This window comes from Oncorhynchus nerka, linkage group LG24 (assembly GCF_034236695.1).
Source record: "Oncorhynchus nerka isolate Pitt River linkage group LG24, Oner_Uvic_2.0, whole genome shotgun sequence".
Taxonomy (NCBI): domain Eukaryota; kingdom Metazoa; phylum Chordata; class Actinopteri; order Salmoniformes; family Salmonidae; genus Oncorhynchus; species Oncorhynchus nerka.
In genome coordinates, this window is record NC_088419.1 from 74316821 (window position 1) to 74336545 (window position 19725).

At 41.3% G+C, this 19725-nt stretch overlaps 2 protein-coding genes across 2 annotated transcripts; both read left to right on the forward strand.

Annotated features, from left to right (window-relative positions):
• The first annotated feature begins 3644 nt into the window (after nucleotides 1–3644).
• zgc:109982 (uncharacterized protein LOC553564 homolog) lies at nucleotides 3645–7671 on the forward strand. The gene is made up of 6 exons (XM_029633096.2): nucleotides 3645–4001; nucleotides 4285–4446; nucleotides 5075–5254; nucleotides 6219–6312; nucleotides 6932–7115; nucleotides 7430–7671. The coding sequence occupies exons 1-6, from the start codon at nucleotides 3905–3907 to the stop codon at nucleotides 7667–7669; spliced, it is 957 nt and encodes a 318-aa protein (XP_029488956.2). The 5' UTR covers nucleotides 3645–3904; the 3' UTR covers nucleotides 7670–7671.
• A 10-nt stretch (nucleotides 7672–7681) lies between these two features.
• On the forward strand, nucleotides 7682–11843 carry dr1 (down-regulator of transcription 1). Its single transcript, XM_029633097.2, has 3 exons — nucleotides 7682–9100; nucleotides 9407–9570; nucleotides 9963–11843. The coding sequence occupies exons 1-3, from the start codon at nucleotides 8881–8883 to the stop codon at nucleotides 10107–10109; spliced, it is 531 nt and encodes a 176-aa protein (XP_029488957.1). The 5' UTR covers nucleotides 7682–8880; the 3' UTR covers nucleotides 10110–11843.
• Nucleotides 11844–19725: the final 7882 nt, after the last annotated feature.

Consider the following 19725-nt stretch of genomic DNA (forward strand, 5'->3'; position numbering starts at 1 on the left):
ACATCTCAGAGCCTGGTTACTCTCTAGTTTTCTTCCCAGCTTCCTGTCTTTCTTGAAACCTTTCTTTCTAGCAACCGTGCTATTACATCTGCATTGCTTGCTGTTTGGGGTTTTAGGTTGGGTTTCTTGTGACAAATGCTGATGTAAAAAGGTGCTTCATACAATACATTTGAATGATTCTGTGTGTGTATAGGTGTCGGCTATGTGTATGTGCTGGGTGGTAAACTACTATATTTAAGACTCGATCATGCGACCGGCATTGGATAATGAGAATTGAGCTAACTGAGGGAGCCATGTGAGTAAGAGGTGCTTTGGAACAGGCAGCCGGGAAAAATGAATTTATAATGACTATATTCAGCCCAAGAGCACAACGGCCACTAGCCGCAAAATGCATACATTTTTTAGGGGCCATTACGGCCACACAAGGGGGATGCCTCTGTGAAATTCGAGGCATGATCAATTGCTTGTCAAATAGTGAATGAGAGACTGATGAAGTGTGTGCAACCTGAGCAAAAAACAAAGAAGACTGCATGCCTTTTTCAAATCATCATTAATCTCATCATGCAGCCTTAGAATGTATTAAACATTAAAACATGTAGCCCAATGTTTGTAACACAACTAAAGTGTCATAAATAACTCTAAATTAAACATAATACGAGGACAAGCTTCTTTGTTAACCACTCAACACAGAATAGCTGTGCGCACACTCCCTAAAATTGTTTAGAGAAAATATCCTTTCTATATTATTCAGCTACGTTCAATTGTATTCTTCATACTATAAAATAACGCCATAGAATTCTAAGCAAATCTTGTCTAGGTGTAGCCCACAGCTATATGGCATAGCCAGGTCAGGGCCTAACATAAGGACAACTCAGAGTATATTACTCTGTTCTTCTGTAATAGACATTTTTTTCATTTCATGTTTCTTTGGACCTGTCTAAAATATATAACGGATTTATTGTGTTGGTGTAGCAATATCACATGGAATTATTAGACTTTTTAAAATGTATATTTTCCAAAGGTCTGAATCAGTGGTGAGCGACAAGGCACTAGAGTGGCAAATCACACTTGCTGTCTATGCCTGGCCAGCTCCCCTCTCTCCACCGGGATTATCTGCCTCTGACCTTATTAAAAGGGCTGAGTCACTGGTTTGCGTCTCTCTCTCTCTCTCTCTCTCTCTCTCTCTCTCTCTCTCAATTCAATTACATTCAAAGGGCTTTCTTGGCATGGGAAACATATGTTCACCCAATAGATAATTGAGTTTACCAAAATTGATTAGTTTTGGAATCATTTCTCTCTGTCTATCTCTACCGCACCTGCTGTCTCGACCTCTGAATTCTGGGTTATGAAAAGCCAACTGAGATTTACTCCTGAGGTGCTGACCTGTTGCACCCTCCATAACCACTGTGATTATTATTTGACCCTGTTGGTCATCTATGAATGTTTGAACATCTTGAAGAAAGATATGGCCTTAATGGCCATGTAGTCTTATAATCCTCACCTGGCACAGCCAGCAGATACCTGGCCACCTCTCAGAGCCTGGTTCCCCTCTAGGTTTCTGCTTTTCCAGGGTGTTTTTTTGCTAGCCCCCATGCTTTTACATCTGCATTGCTTGCTGTTTGGGGTTTTAGGCTGGGTTTCTTGTGACAAATGCTGATGTAAAAAGGGCTTATAGGTGTAGGCTATGTGCTGGGTGGTAGATAATTTACCCATGGCACAGTGTTTATTTACCCTAGTCTGACTGACACCAAACACATCCCTCGCTGTGTACCACATGAGTCTAGTCAGCCAGGCTAAATTTGCCCACACACCCTACTTCTTTTACCACTATCCCTGCTAGCCCACAGCCACCCCACTAATCAATCTCATATAAAAGTCTTATAACATTAGTTAAGCCCTCAGACGGGGCCAGGCGTACTTCTCTTTGTGTGTGTGTGTGTGTGTGTGTGTGTGTGTGTGTGTGTGTGTGTGTGTGTGTGTGTGTGTGTCGCAACCCACAACTGTCTCAGACTATGTTAGGAATATTTATTTCTCACACACAATAGAATAGGTCAACTTTTGTACTATGGGGGGATAGTAGATTTACATAGTCTAGTGCTTTTGCTGTTTTTATCTTTGGACTACTCATCTTGTTGTCTGACAAAAAGTAGAAGTTGGCAGTTCTTGCAATATCTTCAATATGCACCTCGGACGCGTGCAGTTGCATCCAGAATGTGTCTGCCTTCACTTGTAGCCTGTGAGAAAGACTTGATTATGTGACTGGCATTGGACAATGAGAATTGAGCTATCTGAGAGAGCCATGTGAGTAAGAAGTACTTTGGAGCAGGCAGCTGGGAAAAATATATTATAATGACTATTTCAGCCCAAGGGCACAACGGCCACTAGACACAAAAGACATAAAACATTTTAGGGGCCGTTACGTCCACACAAAGGGAATGCCGCTGTGAAATTCGAGGCATTATCAAGTGCTTGTCAAATTGTGAATGAGAGACTGATGAAGTGTGTGCAACCTGAGCAAAAAACAAAGCAGAGCCCATGTCTTTCATGAAGCGTTTTTCAAATCATCATTAGAGTCTCATCATGCAGCCTTAGAATGTATTAAACATTAAAACATGTAACCCAGTGTTTGTATCACAACTAAAGTTATAAAATAATGCTATGGAATTCTAAGCAAATCTTGTCTGCTAAATGAACTAGTGTAGCCCACAGCCATATGGCATAAGGACAACTCAGAGTATGTTATTCTGTTCTTCTGAAATAGACTACAGTTTCTTCATATCATGTTTCTTTTGACCTGTCTAAAATATATAATGGATTTATTGTGATGGTATAGCTATATCACATGGACTTATTAGACTTTTAAAATGTATATTTTCCAAAGGTCTGCATCAGTGATGAACGACAAGGCACTGGAGTGGCAAATCACACTTGCTGTCTCTGCGTGGCCAGCTCCCCTCTCTCCACTAGGATTATCTGCCTCTGACCTTATTAAAAGGGCTGAGTCACTGGTTTCTCTCTCTCTCTCTCTCTCTCTCTCTCTCTCTCTCTATTTCAATTCAATTACATTCAAAGGGCTTTCTTGGCATGGGAAACACATGTTCACCCAATAGATAATTGAGTTTACCAAAATTTGATTAGTTTTGGAATCATTTCTCTCTGTCTATCTCTACCGCACCTGCTGTCTCGACCTCTGAATTCTGGGTTATGAAAAGCCAACTGAGATTTACTCCTGAGGTGCTGACCTGTTGCCTCTTCTATAACCACTGTGATTATTATTTGACCCTGCTGGTCATCTATGAATGTTTGAACATCTTGAAGAAAGATCTGGCCTTAATGGCCATGTAGTCTTATAATCCCCACCTGGCACAGCCAGAAGATGCCTGGCCACCTCTCAGAGCCTGGTTCCCCTCTAGGTTTCTGCTTTTCCAGGGTGTTTTTTTGCTAGCCCCCATGCTTTTACATCTGCATTGCTTGCTGTTTGGGGTTTTAGGCTGGGTTTCCTGTGACAAATGCTGATTGTGTGTGTGTGTGTGTATAGGTGTAGGCTATGTGTGTGGCATGCTAATGGATGCTAATCATGCTCCTGTATAAGGCTGTTTCTGCTGAGTCTGACTACAGTGGATTACTGAGCCGAAAGCAAATCACCTTTACTCCCTCTCTTTCATCTCCTCATGCTCACTCTTATTCCGTCCTTCTCTCTCATTCCCCCCTCTCTTTCAATCTTCCCTCACTTTCGCTCCCCCATTGCTTTCATTCCCTCCTGCTGTCCCTCATTACCTGATACTGGAGTTGTGAGACCAATTTATTTTTGTACCGTTCAAATCACTTTATTAGCCTTGTCCAGGAATTTTTCTCAATTTAGGTTCTTAAAGACAAAGGAGTTTCTGTGAGACTAACAGCAGCGATGAACCAGAAGATTGTCCTCATCACAGGTTGCTCCTCAGGCATCGGCCTGGCCCTGGCTGTACGCATAGCCAAGGATGAAAAGAAGAGGTTCATTGGTAAGTTAATGGGTACTCTTTGGGTTGAACAGAATTTGGATATTTAATGTTATGGTAACCAAAATGTGATGTTTATTCCACCTCTGTCAATGGATGAAATCTCAGCTATCTGTTAAAATTATTATGGAAAGCAGTGAAATTGTCAGGATGGTTCCTTTACCTCCAAAATCCCCAAAAGTATGGTCAGAAACTCCTAATCCCCAGACTATACAGCTACACAATATTCATAGACAAACTTGTCTGCTTCCAAGAGACTAAGATACACCTGTGTTGTGTTCTCCAGTGTATGCCACAATGAGGAACCTGGGTAAGGCAGAGGCACTCGTGGAGGCGGCAGGCAGGACTCTGGGCAGGACCCTGGTGATTAAACAACTGGATGTATGCAATGAAGACTCCATCAAGGCCTGTGTGGCCAGCCTACCGGATGGCAAGCTAGACATACTCAGTAAGTACGGATGCATGCCTACACCCTTATCTGGTATTACATGTAGGCTAATGACCTCATATTTATATGTATGGACACTGTCTTCCCTGATCGCGTTTGCAGTAAAGCATTTGACTGTAATTCTTTTGTAAGGCTAGTTGGTTGTACAGTCAAATTAAAATGGCCTGCACTGACTTTTCCCACACATCCCAATTCCAGTGGCCGGTTCAGTAGGATGTAACGTTACAGAACATTCAGGCAGAAATGTATCATAGAAAACAGATATAATTGTCTGTCATGTATAATAGGGCATCGTTTCAGCTCTGCTGATTCTATTTGTATTTGCAAACAAATCAAATCAAAAAATCGAATCACATTTATTTATATAGCCCTTCGTACATCAGCTGATATCTCAAAGTGCTGTACAGAAACACAGCCTAAAACCCCAAACAGCAAGCAATGCAGGTGTAGAAGCACGGTGGCTAGGAAAAACTCCCTAGAAAGGCCAAAACCTAGGAAGAAACCTAGAGAGGAACCAGGCTATGTGGGGTGGCCAGTCCTCTTCTGGCTGTGCCGGGTGGAGATTATGCAAACGCAACGATCAGAACGTTTTCACATAACTGAATAAACCTATATTTTCCCCTCTCAGTCAGCAATGCTGGGATGGGTCTGGTAGGCCCCATAGAGTGTCAGTCTATGGAGGAGATGAAGGCTGTCATGGATACCAACTTCTTTGGTCTAGTGAGACTCCTCAAAGAGATCCTACCAGACATGAAGAAGAGGAAGAGTGGCCATATTGTTGTGATCAGCAGTGTCATGGGCATACAGGGTAAGAGATGTTGCTTCTTTTCACACAATGGCTTTTCATGAGGTTTTCTTACAGACTAGCAAGTGTATTTGTGAGTAGGCTACAGACATGTATTTTAAAGGTAAACATGCATTACCAGTTGTAATGTGGTATGAACACAACCAGGCATGATGTTTTCATCTGATTGTCAAATCACTTCAAAAAGTGCACATTGGTCCACTCCAAAATATATTCCAGCATCCAAACAGTGCAACAGCCATTGGATTAATGGAAATAAACATCTGTTAAAAAACACCAAAACGTGCAATGACATTCAGAGATTGTCAGTAGATCTAAACTCTTGTAGCCTGCATTAATTGACGTGACAAATTACCTTTTTTGTGAAAAGAAAAGTCAGAACACCTGAAAAAGGGCTGAAATATGGACGTAAATACAGCCATGTCTGTCCCGAGCTCATCGACACGGGAAACTGCGAAGTCCCAGTTAAAAACAATGTTGCCATTTTGCTAGCAGGCTGAATCCAGTCGATACAATGTTGCAAATTTGCTAGGGTATACTCAAGACCGAGAGAGAGGAAGACAGCCAGAGAAAATAGATTAATACGATTGAAATAACCTGAACAAGCTGTCACTGGATTATACCATGACAGGTTGTTCGTTTAATTTCGAATGCGCTTTTATTTTAATATTTACCACTGTATCAGTACAAAATTGCATTTTAAACACATAGGAGAATAGTTCAAAGAGATCCCCAGCAATGTTTGCAACTTTTGTTGCATTTAGGGGAGCTCATGTCTCATTTGGGGGGCAGAGCCCCCCCGGCCCCCATAATTCCCACACTGCTACTGGTTCAATATTAACCGTTGAAGAACACTAGGCTTAGAAATGGAAAGACTCCATCACGATCTGAACTTCATAAATTTACATTTTACAATTGACACATCCGGTCTGTATAAATTATTAGGTGGCATTCTCCTTTTTCACAGGTATATTATTCAACGATATCTACGCAGCATCCAAGTTTGCTGTGGAGGGTTTCTGTGAAAGCATGGCCGTCCAAGCCATGAGGTTTAATCTGAAGTAAGTAGTCCTACCGTATCACTAGTTCTGGTCCAGGGCGTTAGTGTGGTTTGCTAAGGAATGCTCAGCATTAGCAATAACTAACGCCTTGGACCAGAGCTTCCCTACCACATACTGCACACTGCTCTGTTTGTGAGAGTTAAATTATCAGGGGGCAGAGATTAGAGCAGGGAGTGAGAGGATGCATCGTGGAGCTGCCTTCCCCTCAGGGGGAAATAATGCATGCTAACCAACACCTGTAGCCCACTCGTCCATGTCACCAACACCTGTAGCCTACTCGTCCATGTCACCAACATCTGCACTTATACACTGCAATATCCTACCAGTGTTTCATGCCACGAGTGACAAAAAACATGCTACAGTTGGGTAAAATGGCAATAACAACCACACCCAACAAATATTATAGAGATTATTTAGAAGAAGCAACAGCGTACAGACACAATCTTAGGATTTATTATAGATTTTCCTGTGGTATTAGATACAGAAAATACAAAAGGGTTTTGGTGACAGAATAGAATTGAGTTTACTAGGCTAACTGAACATTCATTTGAAGTAGTAATTGTATGTGTATGTGTATGTGTGTGTGTGTGTGTGTGTGTTGCTGCCATTGCTGTGGCAGTATAAGTTTGATTGAGCCAGGCCCTGTGGTGACGGAGTTTGAGCATAAGGTCTATGAAGAGGGCATGAAGACAGACCTCTCCAAAGCTGACAAAGTGACAGCAGATATGTTTACCAACATCTATATGAAGAACTTCAAGCAGATCTATGAAAGCCTTGGACAGACACCTGAGGACATAGCAGAGGTATATTAGCCTATTGGGCTCAAATTTACACATTATAAAGGCTTATACATATAACATCTTATAAAGTATTATACTTAGAGACTAAGTAAAGTCTAATTCTAAATCACAGGGTTAGTTTGTTTGGTGCATGTGTTCAAATTTCTGTGCTTAAATGTCTCTCCCTAGCTTGACTCACTTGACTTGTCCAAGGGCCCTCAACAGTGCATCTCCAGAAAACCCTGTTCTGGAAAGTTATTTTGTATTTATTTCAGGTTATTCTGAATTCTTCATCTCATTTTCAATGGCCCTTCCTTCTCCGTGTCTTCCTCCCTTAGCACACACACAAGATCATCACCATGGACAACCCTCCATTCCGGCACCAGACCAACACCTTGTACACCCCCATGACCACCCTGAAGTATGCTGATCCAAGCGGAGACCTTCCCATCGACACCTTCTACAAGATGGTGTTTGAGCACGACAAGGTCTTCAATGCCAGCCTCAACTTCCTCAAGCTGCTACGCTGGAGGACCCGCAAGAGCTTCGCTATAGATAAGGACAAGAGCAATTCTTAGGATGTGTCCCAAAAGGCTATTTTCTAATTAATTCACTTTTTAAAAATAATAAATCATAAACCAACATAAAATTCCAAGGTTTTATATTCTGAGTGTTGGTGTTGAAAATGTACGGATTCAAAAGTTGATGGAGTAGTTACCTTTCAATTTGGGCAAAATGTTTCACTGGGGAATCTCAATGGACTTTTGTATTGACAGGGCCTACAATAAAAGGATCCATCACCACTGATAAGATGTGTGGAGATCCAATTATGTAACAATATTATCTATTGGGCCACTAATCCATGATTCACAGTTTATAGAATATTACACTGCATTCAAAGTCCCAATTGTATTAAAGGATAATCCCATATTAACCACTACCTATGCATTATTAGATCACCTTTTTGTTTGTCCTGAACAAGCACAAGACAGGAATAGGGTTACATGTGATTTTAAAAAAACATGGTAAAGGTCAATTGGGAAAGGGGAAATAAGCTTGCACACTTAAGTATTATAACCATATGTAGGCCTGCTATACATTTTTATTATGATATTATTGTGCCTTCAACACAGTAGGTGGCGACATTTTTATTTGGTCGATTTCACAGGGCACCGTAGAAAAATAATATACCGGAAAGGGGTTTTATTTGCGTGGATCGTTTCCGCAGAAATTTCAGTGCCGAACTGCCGGTAAACTGAATTTAACAGAATAAATGAATTAAAGTATTTCGTTCGGCCGATAAAGGAACCGTAGTTCTCGTTCCAGTGTATCCAGGATTTTGGTTTAAACAGTGTTTTGGGGATCAACACTGCGTTACGAAATGATCCCAACGAAACGCTTGCTAGCCATGTTTTCAAAAGCCGCTGCAGGTAACTAAACTAGCTAATGTTAGCTAGGTTAACGCGTTGCGACAGATGGACCATAGCTTGCTAACTCGCTAGCTGGTTTTCATTTTCTCTTGTCCTCACCATCGTGTTTTACTTAGACCTATTCGTTACATTCCACGTCTCCACAGTAACATTAGGATATGCTGTGTCAATAGGCTTTTGTGTAGCTAGTTTGCATAGCTTTAACTTTTAAACCCAACTAGCCAACGTTAGCGTCTAGTCCACGACATTTTCAACACGTAACGTTAGCTAGTTAGCCCTCTGCGGAAGCCTACCATCAAATCAAGCTTTCCCCCAGTTTGGTTTTTTATTAACTTGAGAAACTAGTTCTCTGGAATACGATGGCTTCTTCGTCGGGAAACGATGACGACCTCACCATTCCCAGGGCAGCCATCAACAAAATGATCAAGGAAACTCTGCCCAACGTACGGGTTGCCAATGATGCAAGAGAGCTTGTTGTGAACTGCTGCACAGAGTTCATACATCTAATCTCATCAGAGGCGAATGAAATATGTAACAAATCTGAAAAGAAGACCATATCACCTGAACATGTAATTAATGGTTAGTATCTTTGTATTTTTTATTCTGTATCAACAGGTTTGAAAATATATTCACTTGTAATGTATAGGTGTTTCCCCCCTTCCTGCCTGCCATGTATTTTTTAGTTAATGCAGGTATGTGCTTGCCTGGCCACTTATCTGTAAACCAGGTTAACTATAGTAAATCAATCTGGAACCAAGTTAGCTAGTTATGCACTAGAAATTCCAACAATAATCAAGTGATGAGACTGTTGAATACATGTCTGTTTCCTTTTCCCCAAAATTGTTTACATACTCTTTTCCCCTAACCATATCCTCTTCTCCACAGCACTTGAAAGCCTGGGTTTTGCGTCGTACATCACAGAGGTGAAGGATGTCCTGCAGGAGTGTAAAACAGTAGCACTTAAAAGGAGGAAGGCCAACTCTCGCCTGGAAAACCTGGGCATCCCAGAGGAAGAGCTCCTCAGACAACAGCAGGAACTATTTGCTAAGGTAAGGATCAAGAGTCATAACCTGGTTAACCAGACGGATCATTACAAGAGTGTGTTAAGGATCAAGACGGATAACCTGTTTGATTCAGACTATTTCTTGCCACATCTCTGCACTTTTATAGATCACCTTCACCAGGAATTGATAACTGCAGTGCACAAATGGATATTTCTGCAGTATGACAAAGACTCAAATAATGGATATTTCTGCAGTATGACAAAGACTCAAATAATGGATATTTCTGCAGTATGACAAAGACTCAAATAATGGATATTTGTTTTGGTAACATTTAGTAGATATTCTAGGTTGAGTGGCTCCCCTGCTTTGCTGTTTGCATCTCTATCTCTGACCATGTCTAATTTATTGGTGGACTGACTGTATTTACTGTGTTCCAGGCACGGCAGCAGCAGGCCGAGCTGGCCCAGCAGGAGTGGCTCCAGATGCAGCAAGCTGCCCAGCAGGCCCAGTTGGCTGCAGCATCTGCCAGCGCTGGACAGCAGGCTGGCTCATCCCAGGATGAGGATGATGAGGATGACATGTGATTATGAAGCTGATCCCTGGGTCTGGGCTGCAACATGCAAAACATTTGGAACAGATAGTAAAAACAAGAATCCCTTATTGGATAACTACAGATAGTAGGCTGCCACCTGTTTCTGGCTGTTTTCATCCGTTTCGTGCCTGCTGAATACGAACCAGGCCATATCCCTCGTCTTTGGACAGTGTCGGCAAGCAGCCCTCTCTTTCTCTCTCCGAACACTCTAATTGGCAGTGATCTGAGCTGTGTTCGGACATAATGCACATAACCCCACCAGTCCAGTATCAGGAGTTCATATTATGGACAGTTTCAAGGTACATAGATATGGGGAATTTGATTATATATATGTTTTTATTGTCACATACTAGGTAGACATTTTTTCTTTTTTGACAGCAGTACCTGAAAACACATTTGGATAAAGATACATTTAAGCTTTCCTCCACTTAAATTAACAAGCAGGAGAACAGCTCCTCACTTGTCTTACCAAAGGTGGGCGGTGCTTATTCCTCCTACTGGCATGTCCTTTTTGGGAAATAATTTTTACAGAACATGTTCCTTACCCCCCTCTTTGTTTAACATGACGGATATGTCCCCAATAGCACCACCTCTCATATAAACTGGCTCTGATCAATCATTTGGGATACACCCAACATATTTCTGAAACACTTAGAAGGGTTGTGAATATGTTTTGATTTGTAAAATAGGATTCAAATGCTTTTTGTTTTTATTTTAGCTCTGTTTTACAGTGCCTTCGGAAACTATTCAGACCCCTTGACTTTTCCCACATTTTGTTACATTAGTCTTATTCTAAAAATGATTTAAGTCATTTTTCCCGATCATCAATCTACACACAATGCCCCATAATGACAAAGCAAAAACTTTGCACCTGAGCTCAATTGAGTCTCATAGCAAAGGGTCTGAATACTTGTGAAAATAAGGTATTTCTGTTTATTTATTTTCTAAAATCCTGTTTTCGCTTTGTCATTATGGGGTATTGTGTTTAGGTTGCTGAGGAAAAACATTTTATTTAATAAATTTTAGAATAAATCTGTAACGTAACAAAATGTGAAAGTCAAGGGGTCTGAATACTTTCTGAAGGCATTGTACATGGTGTAAGTAGGTTGATTCTTTTTTTTAGGATGTTCACCTACAGTATTGCTAATTGTTTAGCTACTCCTTTCAGAATCTTTTTTTTTGACTGACTCATATAACCAAAGATATAGGTTGTGTCCTAAATGGCACCCTATTCCCTATATTGTGTAATCCCTTTGACAAGAAAACAATTTGCCCTGGTCAAAAGTAGAGCACTACATAGGGAATAGGGTGCAATTTGGGTCACAACCACAGGAGAGCTTAACAACCCAAGTATATGAGCCTAAAGTGTATGTTCCATGTGTAGTATAAACAGACGTGGGTACAGTGTGCACTCAAGTTACTGTTCTCAATGACTGATAACGTTCACCTTGAAAAAATGCTTTGTTTTCTTGGCTTTTTATATCGTGCATCCCAAATGGTACCCTATTACCTTTATGCTGCACTACTTTGGCTCTTGTCAATAGTAGTGCACTATTTCGGGAATGGGGTGCACATTTGTTTTTCTGTGGTGCAGTATGATAAAGTTGCATTATGAATGTGTGGTGAATTCTATAAAGATTGGTAACCTGTCATTGTGTTACCCATTTCACATGCCTTTTATAAAGTTGTATTCTTTAAGCAATAAAGTTAACATCTTTTATAGTGACCTTTTGTTCCTCATGTTTTCTGGAGTTATTTATAGTTCTTTCCTCATTTTTAGGTGTTTTTGTACTGTGTATGTTAGCCTCAGTTTTATACATCATGGACAAAAGCAGAATTTTTTTAGTTTTTAATTTGACTAGGACCAACAAGTCTTAAAATGCCATTATGTTTTGATGGTAAATTATTCTAAATAAGACAACTAATGTAAAGTCATTACAATGACCCACAGTGACATGGCCTGCATACTCACCAGGCATGTCACCCATTGATCATGTTTGGGATGCTCTGGATCGATGTGTACGACAGCATGTTTCAGTTTCCACCAATATCCAGCAACTTCGTAACAGCCATTGAAGAGGAGTCCGACAACATTCAGGCCACAATCAACAGCCTGCTCAACTCTATGCGAAGGATATGTGTCATGCTGCATGAGGCAAAATGGTGGTCGCACCAGAAACGGACTGGTTTTTCTGATCCATGCCCCTACTGTTTTTTTTAAAGCTATCTGTGACTAACAGATGCATATCTGTATTCCCAGTCATGTGAAATCCATAGATTAGGGCCTAATGATTTTATGTAACTTGACTGTTTGAGCTAACGGACAATTTGAGCTAATTAGCATCTTTGCAACAACTTGGATCCTTTCACAGCACTAGAAGGCTGCGTTGAGACAGTGACTTATCAGTGACTCAAGCCCAGCTCATCTAATCCCTACCATTGTGAAGCAGAGTTGTCATAATGCTTCAGCAATTGTACATTACACCAGGAGCATCAGTAGACACAATATAAGTAACCTAATGTATGTCCCTTTAACTTCCCTGACTGCCCTGATACATCTACTGACCCTACAGATATTGTATGCAGTAATCATGTGCCTATGAACCAGATTTATACTGTTAGCACTAAGCCGGTGTGAGCAGCTCACCCTGCACTTACAAAGAACATGAGCACATCTACTGCTGCTAAGCTTTCCAGTAAAGCAATGAAAGCAAGTAAGTATTCCGGAAGAAAAGTGCTCAAAATAGCCCACGTTAATATATGTAGCTTAAGAAACAAGGTTCATGAAATCAATAATTTGCTAGTAACAGATGACATTCATATTCGGACTATCTCTGAAGCTCACTTAGATAATACCTTTGACAGTACAGTTGTAGCAATACAAGGTTGTAACATTTACAGAAAATATAGAAATACCAGTGGTGGAGGTGTTGCTGTTTATATTCAGAACCACATTCCTGTAAAGACTAGAGAGGATCTCATGTCAAAAACTGTTGGAAGTAATATCGCTACAGGTTCATCTGCCTCACTTAAAGCCCATTCCTGTGGGAAGCTGCTATAGACCACCAAGTGCTAACAGTCATTATCTGGATAACATGTGTGAAATGCTTGATAATGTATGTGATATCAACAGAGAGGTACATTTTCTGGCTGATTTAAATATTGACTGGCTTTCATCAAACTGCCCACTCAAGAAAAAGCTTCAAACTGTAACCAGTCAACCTACCAGGGTAGTTAAAAACAGTACAGGAATGAAATCATCAACATGTATCATTCACATCTTTACTAATGCTACAGAAATGAGCTTGAAAGTGGTATCCAAATCCATCGGCTGTAGTGATCACAATATAGCAGCCATATCTAGGAAAACCAAAGTTCCAAAGGCTGGGCCTAATATAGTGTATAAGAAGTCATACAATAAGTTTTATAGTGATTGCTATGTTATTGATGTAAAGAATATCTGTTGGTCCGTGTTGTGTAATGACGAGCAAACAGACACTGCACTTGACACATTCATGAAATTGCTTATTCCAGTTGCTAATAAGCATGCACCCATTAAGAAAACGACTGTAAAAAACTGTTCAATCCTTGTGAATTCATGAGGAAATGAAAAATTGTATGGTTGAGAGGGATGTCATGCTGCACAACTGATTGGCAAACTTATTGCAAATTGAGAAATCATGTGATGTGACTAAAAAGAATAAGAAACTACACTATGAAACCAAGATAAATGATATAAAGATTTATAGTAAAAAGCTTTGGAGCACCTTAAATGAGAGAAAAAAAGGCACACTCAGCTCCATCATTCATTGAAACAGATGGCTCATTTATCACAAAACCAACTGGTATTGCCTACTACTTCAATGATTTTTTCATTGGCAAAATTAGCAAACTTGGCCATAACATGCCATCAACAAATGCTGACACTACACTGCCAAGTATATCTGACCAAATTATGAAAGACAAGCATTGTAATTTTACATTCTTTAAAGTTAATGTGGAAGAGGTGAAAAAAATTATTGTTGTCTATCAAAAATGACAAGCCCCCGGGGTCTGACAACTTGGATGGAAAATTACTGAGGATAATAGCGGACGATATTGCCACTCCTATTTGCCACATCTTCAATTTAAGCTTACTAGAACGTTTGTGTCCTCAGGCCTGGAGGGAAGCAAAAGTCATTCCGCTACCTAAGAATAGTAAAACCCCCCTTACTGGCTCAAATAGCTGACCAATCAGTCTGTTACCAACCCTTAGTAAACTTTTGGAAAAAATTGTGTTTGACCAGATACAATGCCATTTTACAGTAAACAAATTGACAACAGATTTTCAGCATGCTTTTAGGGAAGGACACTCAATAAGCACAGCACTTACACAAATGACTGATGATTGGCTGAGAGAAATTGATGATAAAATGATTGTGGGGGCTGTCTTGTTAGACATCAGTGCAGATTTTGAAATTATTGATCATAGTCTACTGCTGGAAAAACATATGTGTTATGGCTTTCCACCCCCTGCTATAATGTGGATCAAGGGTTACTTGTCTAACAGAACACAGAGGGTGTTCTTTAATGGAAGCCTATCAAATATAATCCAGTTAGAATCAGGAATTCCCCAGGGTAGCTGTTTAGGCCCCTTACTTTTTCAATTTTTACTAACAACATGTCACTGACTTTGAGTAAAGCCAGAGTTTCTATGTATGCGGATGACTCAACACTATACACATCAGCGACTGAAATAACTGCAACAAAGAGATGCAGCTGGTTTCAGAGTGGGTGGCAAGGAATAAGATAGCCCTGAATATTTTCTAAACTAAAAGCATAGTATTTGGAACAAAACACTCACTAAACCCTAAACCTCAACTAAATCTTCTAATTAAAATGATGTGGAAATTGAGCATGTTGAGGTGACTAAACTGCTTGTAGTTACCATGGATTGTAAAGTGTCATGGTCAAAACATATTGAGAGAACAGCTAAGATGGGGAGTTGTACAGTATGTCTATGATAAGGCGCTGCTCTACCTTCTTGACAGCACTGTCAACAAGGCAGATCCTACAGGCCTTAGTTTTGTCACACCTGGACTACTGTTCAGTCGTGTGGTCAGGTGCCACAAAAAAGGACTTTGGTTCAGAACAGGGCAGCACGGCTGGCCCTTGGATGTACACAGAGAGCTAATATTAATAATATGCATGTCAATCTCTCCTGGCTCAAAGTGGAGGAGAGATTGACTTCATCACTGCTTGTATTTATGAGAGGTATTGACATGTTGAATGCACTGAGCTGTCTGTTTGAACTACTGGTGCACAGCTCGGACAACCATGCATTCCCCACAAGACATGCCACAAGAGGTCTCTTCACAGTCCACAAGTCCAGAACAGACTATGGAAGGCACACAGTACTAAATAGAGCCATGACTACATGAAACTCTACTCCACATCAAGTAACTCATAAAAGCAGTACAATTGGATTTAAAAAACAGATTAAAAAAACACCTTATGGAACAGCAGGGACTGTGAAGCAACACAAACATAACCGCATACACACACACACACGATAGCATGCACACTATACACAGACGTACACATGGATTTTGTACTGTATATATGTGGTAGTGGTGGAGTAGGGGCCTGAGGGCACACAGTCAGAATGTATTGTAATGTATTTAAAATGGTATAAACTGCCTTAATTTGGCTGGACCCCAGGAAGAGTAGCTGCTGAATGGGGATCCATAATAAATACAAATAAAAGGCCCTCCCCCGCCCTCTTTTGGGCAAAGCTGACCACGACTCCATTTTGCTCCTCCTTTCCTATAGGCAGAAACTCAAACAGGATGTACCCGTCTTAAGAACTATTCAAAACTGGTCTGACCAATCGGAATCCACGCTGTTTTGATCACGTGGACTGTGATATGTTCCAGGTAGCATCAGAGAATAATATCGACGTATATGCTGATTCGATTAGTGAGTTTATAAGTGCATAGGATATGTTGTACCCACTGTGACTATTAACACCTACCCTAACCAAATTCCTTCTCCGTGGCTGATGTGAGTAAGACATTTAAACGTGTTAAACCTCACAAGGCTAAAGGCCCAGACGGCGTCCCTAGCCGCGTCCTTAGAACATGCGCAGACCATTTGGCTGGTGTGTTTACGGACATATTCAATCTCTACCTATCCCAGTTTGCTGTCCCCACATGCTTCAAGATGACCACCATTGTTCCTGTTCCAAAGAAGGCAAAGGTAACTGAACTAAATGACTATCGCCCCGTAGCACTCATTTCTGTCATTATGAAGTGCTTTGAAAGGCTAGTCAAGGATCATATCACCTCCACCTTACCTATCACCCTAGACCCACTTCAATTTGCTTACCGTTCCAATAGGTCCACAGACAATGCAATCGCCATAACACTGCACACTGCCCTGTCCCATCAAGACAAGAGGAATAACTACTTAAGAATGCTGTTCATTGACTGTAGCTCAGCATTAAACACCATAGTACCCTCCAAGCTCATCATTAAGCTTGAGGCCCTGGGTCTCAACCCTGCCCTGTGCAATTGGGTCCTGGACTTCCTGATGGGCCGCCCCCAGGTGGTGAAGGTAGTAAACAACATCTCCACTTCGCTGATCCTCAACACTGGGGCCCCACAAGGGTGCGTGCTCAGCCTGCTCCTGTACTCCCTGTTCACCCATGACTGCACGGCCATGCACATCTCCAACTCAATCATCAAGTTTGCAGACAACACAACAGTAGTAGGCTTGATTACCAATGACAATGAGGCAGCCTACAGGGAGGAGGTGAGGGCCCTCTGAGTGTGGTGTCGGCAAAACAAAGGAGATGATCATGGACTTCAGGAAACAGCAGAGAGAGCACCCCCATATCCACATCGAAAAGGACAGCAGTGGAGAATGTGGAAAGTTTTAAGTTCCTCGGCGTACACATCACAGACAAACTGAAATGGTCCACCCACACAGATAGTGTGGTGAAGAAGGCACAACAGCGCCTCTTCAACCTCGGGAGGCTGAAGAAATTTGGCTTGTCACCTAAAACCCTCACAAACTTTTACAGGTGCACAATTGAGAGCATCCTGTTGGACTGAATCACCACCTGGTACGGCAACTGCACCGCCCACAACTGCAAAAGGCTCTCAAGAGGGTGGTGCGGTCTGCACAACGCATCACCGGGGGCAAACTACCTGCGCTCCAGGACACCTATAGCACCCGATGTCACAGGAAGGCCAAGAAGATCATCAAGCACAACAACCACCCGAGCCACTGCCTGTTCACCCTGCTACCATCCAGAAGGCGAGGTCAGTACAGGTGCATCAAAGCTCGGACCGAGAGACTGAAAAACAGCTTTTATCTCAAGGCCATCAGACTGTTAAACAGCCATCACTAACACAAAGAGGTTGCTGCCTACATACAGACTTAAAATCATTGGCCATTTTAATAAATGATCACTAGATCACTAGTCACTTTAATAATGCCACTTTAAATATGTTCACATATCTTGCATTACTAATCTCTAATTAAATTACATATCTTGCATTACTAATCTCTAAAATCTCTCATTTGTATATACTGTATTTTATGCCATCTATTGCATCTTGACCATTCCGATCTGTCATTGCTCATCCATATATTTATATGTATATATTCTTATTCCATTCCTTTACTTAGAATTGTGTGTATTAGGTAGTTGTGGAATTGTTAGATTACATGTTAGATTTGCTGCACTGTCAGAACTAGAAGCACAAGCATTTCGCTATACTCGCAACAACATCTGCTAACCATGTGTATGTGACCAATAACATTTGATTTTATTTGATACAGATAACAATTAACTTCTGATGTAGACCCTAGACTATAACACTCAATATTTCAATAGGATACCTGATAATGAACAATATTCCAAGTTTAGTAGTCAGAACCCAGAGTCTAAGATCACCATACGCAATGCCAAGCGTCGGCTGAAGTGGTGTAAAGCTCGGCGCCATTGACTCTGGAGCAGTGGAAATGTGTTCTCTGGAGTGATGAATCACACTTCATCTCCTGGCAGTCTGATGGACGAATCTGGGTTTGGCAGATGCCAGGAGAACGCTATCTGCCCGAATGCGTAGTGTCAACTGTAAAGTTGGGTGGAGGAGGAATAATGGTCTGGGGCTATTTTTTCTTAGTTTGGGCTGGGACCCTTAGTTCCAGTTAAGGGAAATCTTAACGCCACAGCATACAATTACATTTGAACTGATTCTGTACTTCCAACTTTCCAACCCCATCCAACACCTTTGGGATGAATTGGAACACTGACTGCGAGCCAAGCCTAATCGCCCAACATCAGTGCCTGACCTCACTTATGCTCTTGTGGCTGAATGGAAGCAAGTCTCCCCAACAATGTTATAATATCTAATGATAGGTCTTCCCAGAAGAGTGGATGCTGTTATTGCAGCACAGGGGGGGGACAACTCCATATTAATGCCCATGATTTTGGAAATGGATGTTCGATGAGTAGGTTTCCACATACTTTTAGTCATGTAGTGTAGAACGGGTACACTGCTATCAGACTTGCTTTCAATACATTTGATCGGGTTGTGCACAAGGCTTCATACTCTCAGATTATAGGACATATTTACCAGTTCTTTGGATCATAAACATTACAGCAAATGTATTTAGACATTCAAAGTCCATAGGTTATGTCAGTGATATGGATAATTTTACGCACGAGGCAGCTTGAAGTGTCCGAACAGTTTCTTTCTTTACTTCATTCTCTACTACTAGTTAGCTGTTTCCAGTTCATTAACACACAGAGAAGAATATTGCAATACTGTACTTTCCACTGATTCAATTGAACTGCAACTTGTCATGTGCATAACCAGCCTGTAAGGTGATTCAAACTCGTCCCCTGTTCCCTATGAGTTGCTAGCCTGTAAGCCCACATACATATCTATAAATATTAACACATTTGAATAATGTATTTGATATCCCTCCCTATCAGCTCCCAGTCCCACCATGGCTATCCACTATCTGGCTACCAAATGTGTGGATATCCACCACCCCCACCAGTATCACAAGATCTGTGACTTCGACAAGTCTTTGGGGAAGACTATTGATGTCAACAACATAGTGTTTGCTCTCCATGTTCCCTTGCCCAACAAACAGATGAGCCCCTGGTTCCAGTTCCTGCTGACGGTTCCACAGTTTACATTGCCTTCAGAATAATCAACCAGATAGGTAAGTGACATTCCATTTTAGAAGACAGCTTAAAGAAGGATTGTTAAGCCTTGAGACAATTCAGACATGGATTGTGTATGCGTGCCATTCAGGGGGTAAATGGGCAAGACAAAATGCCAGGAGCACCGGTTTTTGTCAAGAACTGCTACCCTGCTAAGTTTTTCATGCTCAACGGCCAATTTGATACAACTGTGTGCTCAACTGAGCAATTGGGGGAGAAGAGCCGTGGTCATGGAACCTGATGGTCATTCTGACAGAGCTCGAGAGTTCCTCTGTGGAGATAGGAGAACCTTCCAGAAGGACAACCATCTCTGCAGCACTCCACCAATCAGGCCTTTATGTTAGAGTGGCCAGACGGAAGCCACTCCTCAGGAAAAGGCACATGA

Bases quoted from the DNA above. Each gene is read 5' to 3' on its own strand.
- zgc:109982 (XM_029633096.2), top strand. From the start codon at position 3,905: ATGAACCAGAAGATTGTCCTCATCACAGGTTGCTCCTCAGGCATCGGC. The intron at 4,002-4,284 runs GTAAGTTAATGG...TGTGTTCTCCAG, and splicing joins TGAAAAGAAGAGGTTCATTG to TGTATGCCACAATGAGGAAC. The intron at 6,313-6,931 runs GTAAGTAGTCCT...TTGCTGTGGCAG, and splicing joins GCCATGAGGTTTAATCTGAA to TATAAGTTTGATTGAGCCAG.
- dr1 (XM_029633097.2), top strand. From the start codon at position 8,881: ATGGCTTCTTCGTCGGGAAACGATGACGACCTCACCATTCCCAGGGCA. The intron at 9,101-9,406 runs GTTAGTATCTTT...TCTTCTCCACAG, and splicing joins ACCTGAACATGTAATTAATG to CACTTGAAAGCCTGGGTTTT. The intron at 9,571-9,962 runs GTAAGGATCAAG...ACTGTGTTCCAG, and splicing joins AGCAGGAACTATTTGCTAAG to GCACGGCAGCAGCAGGCCGA.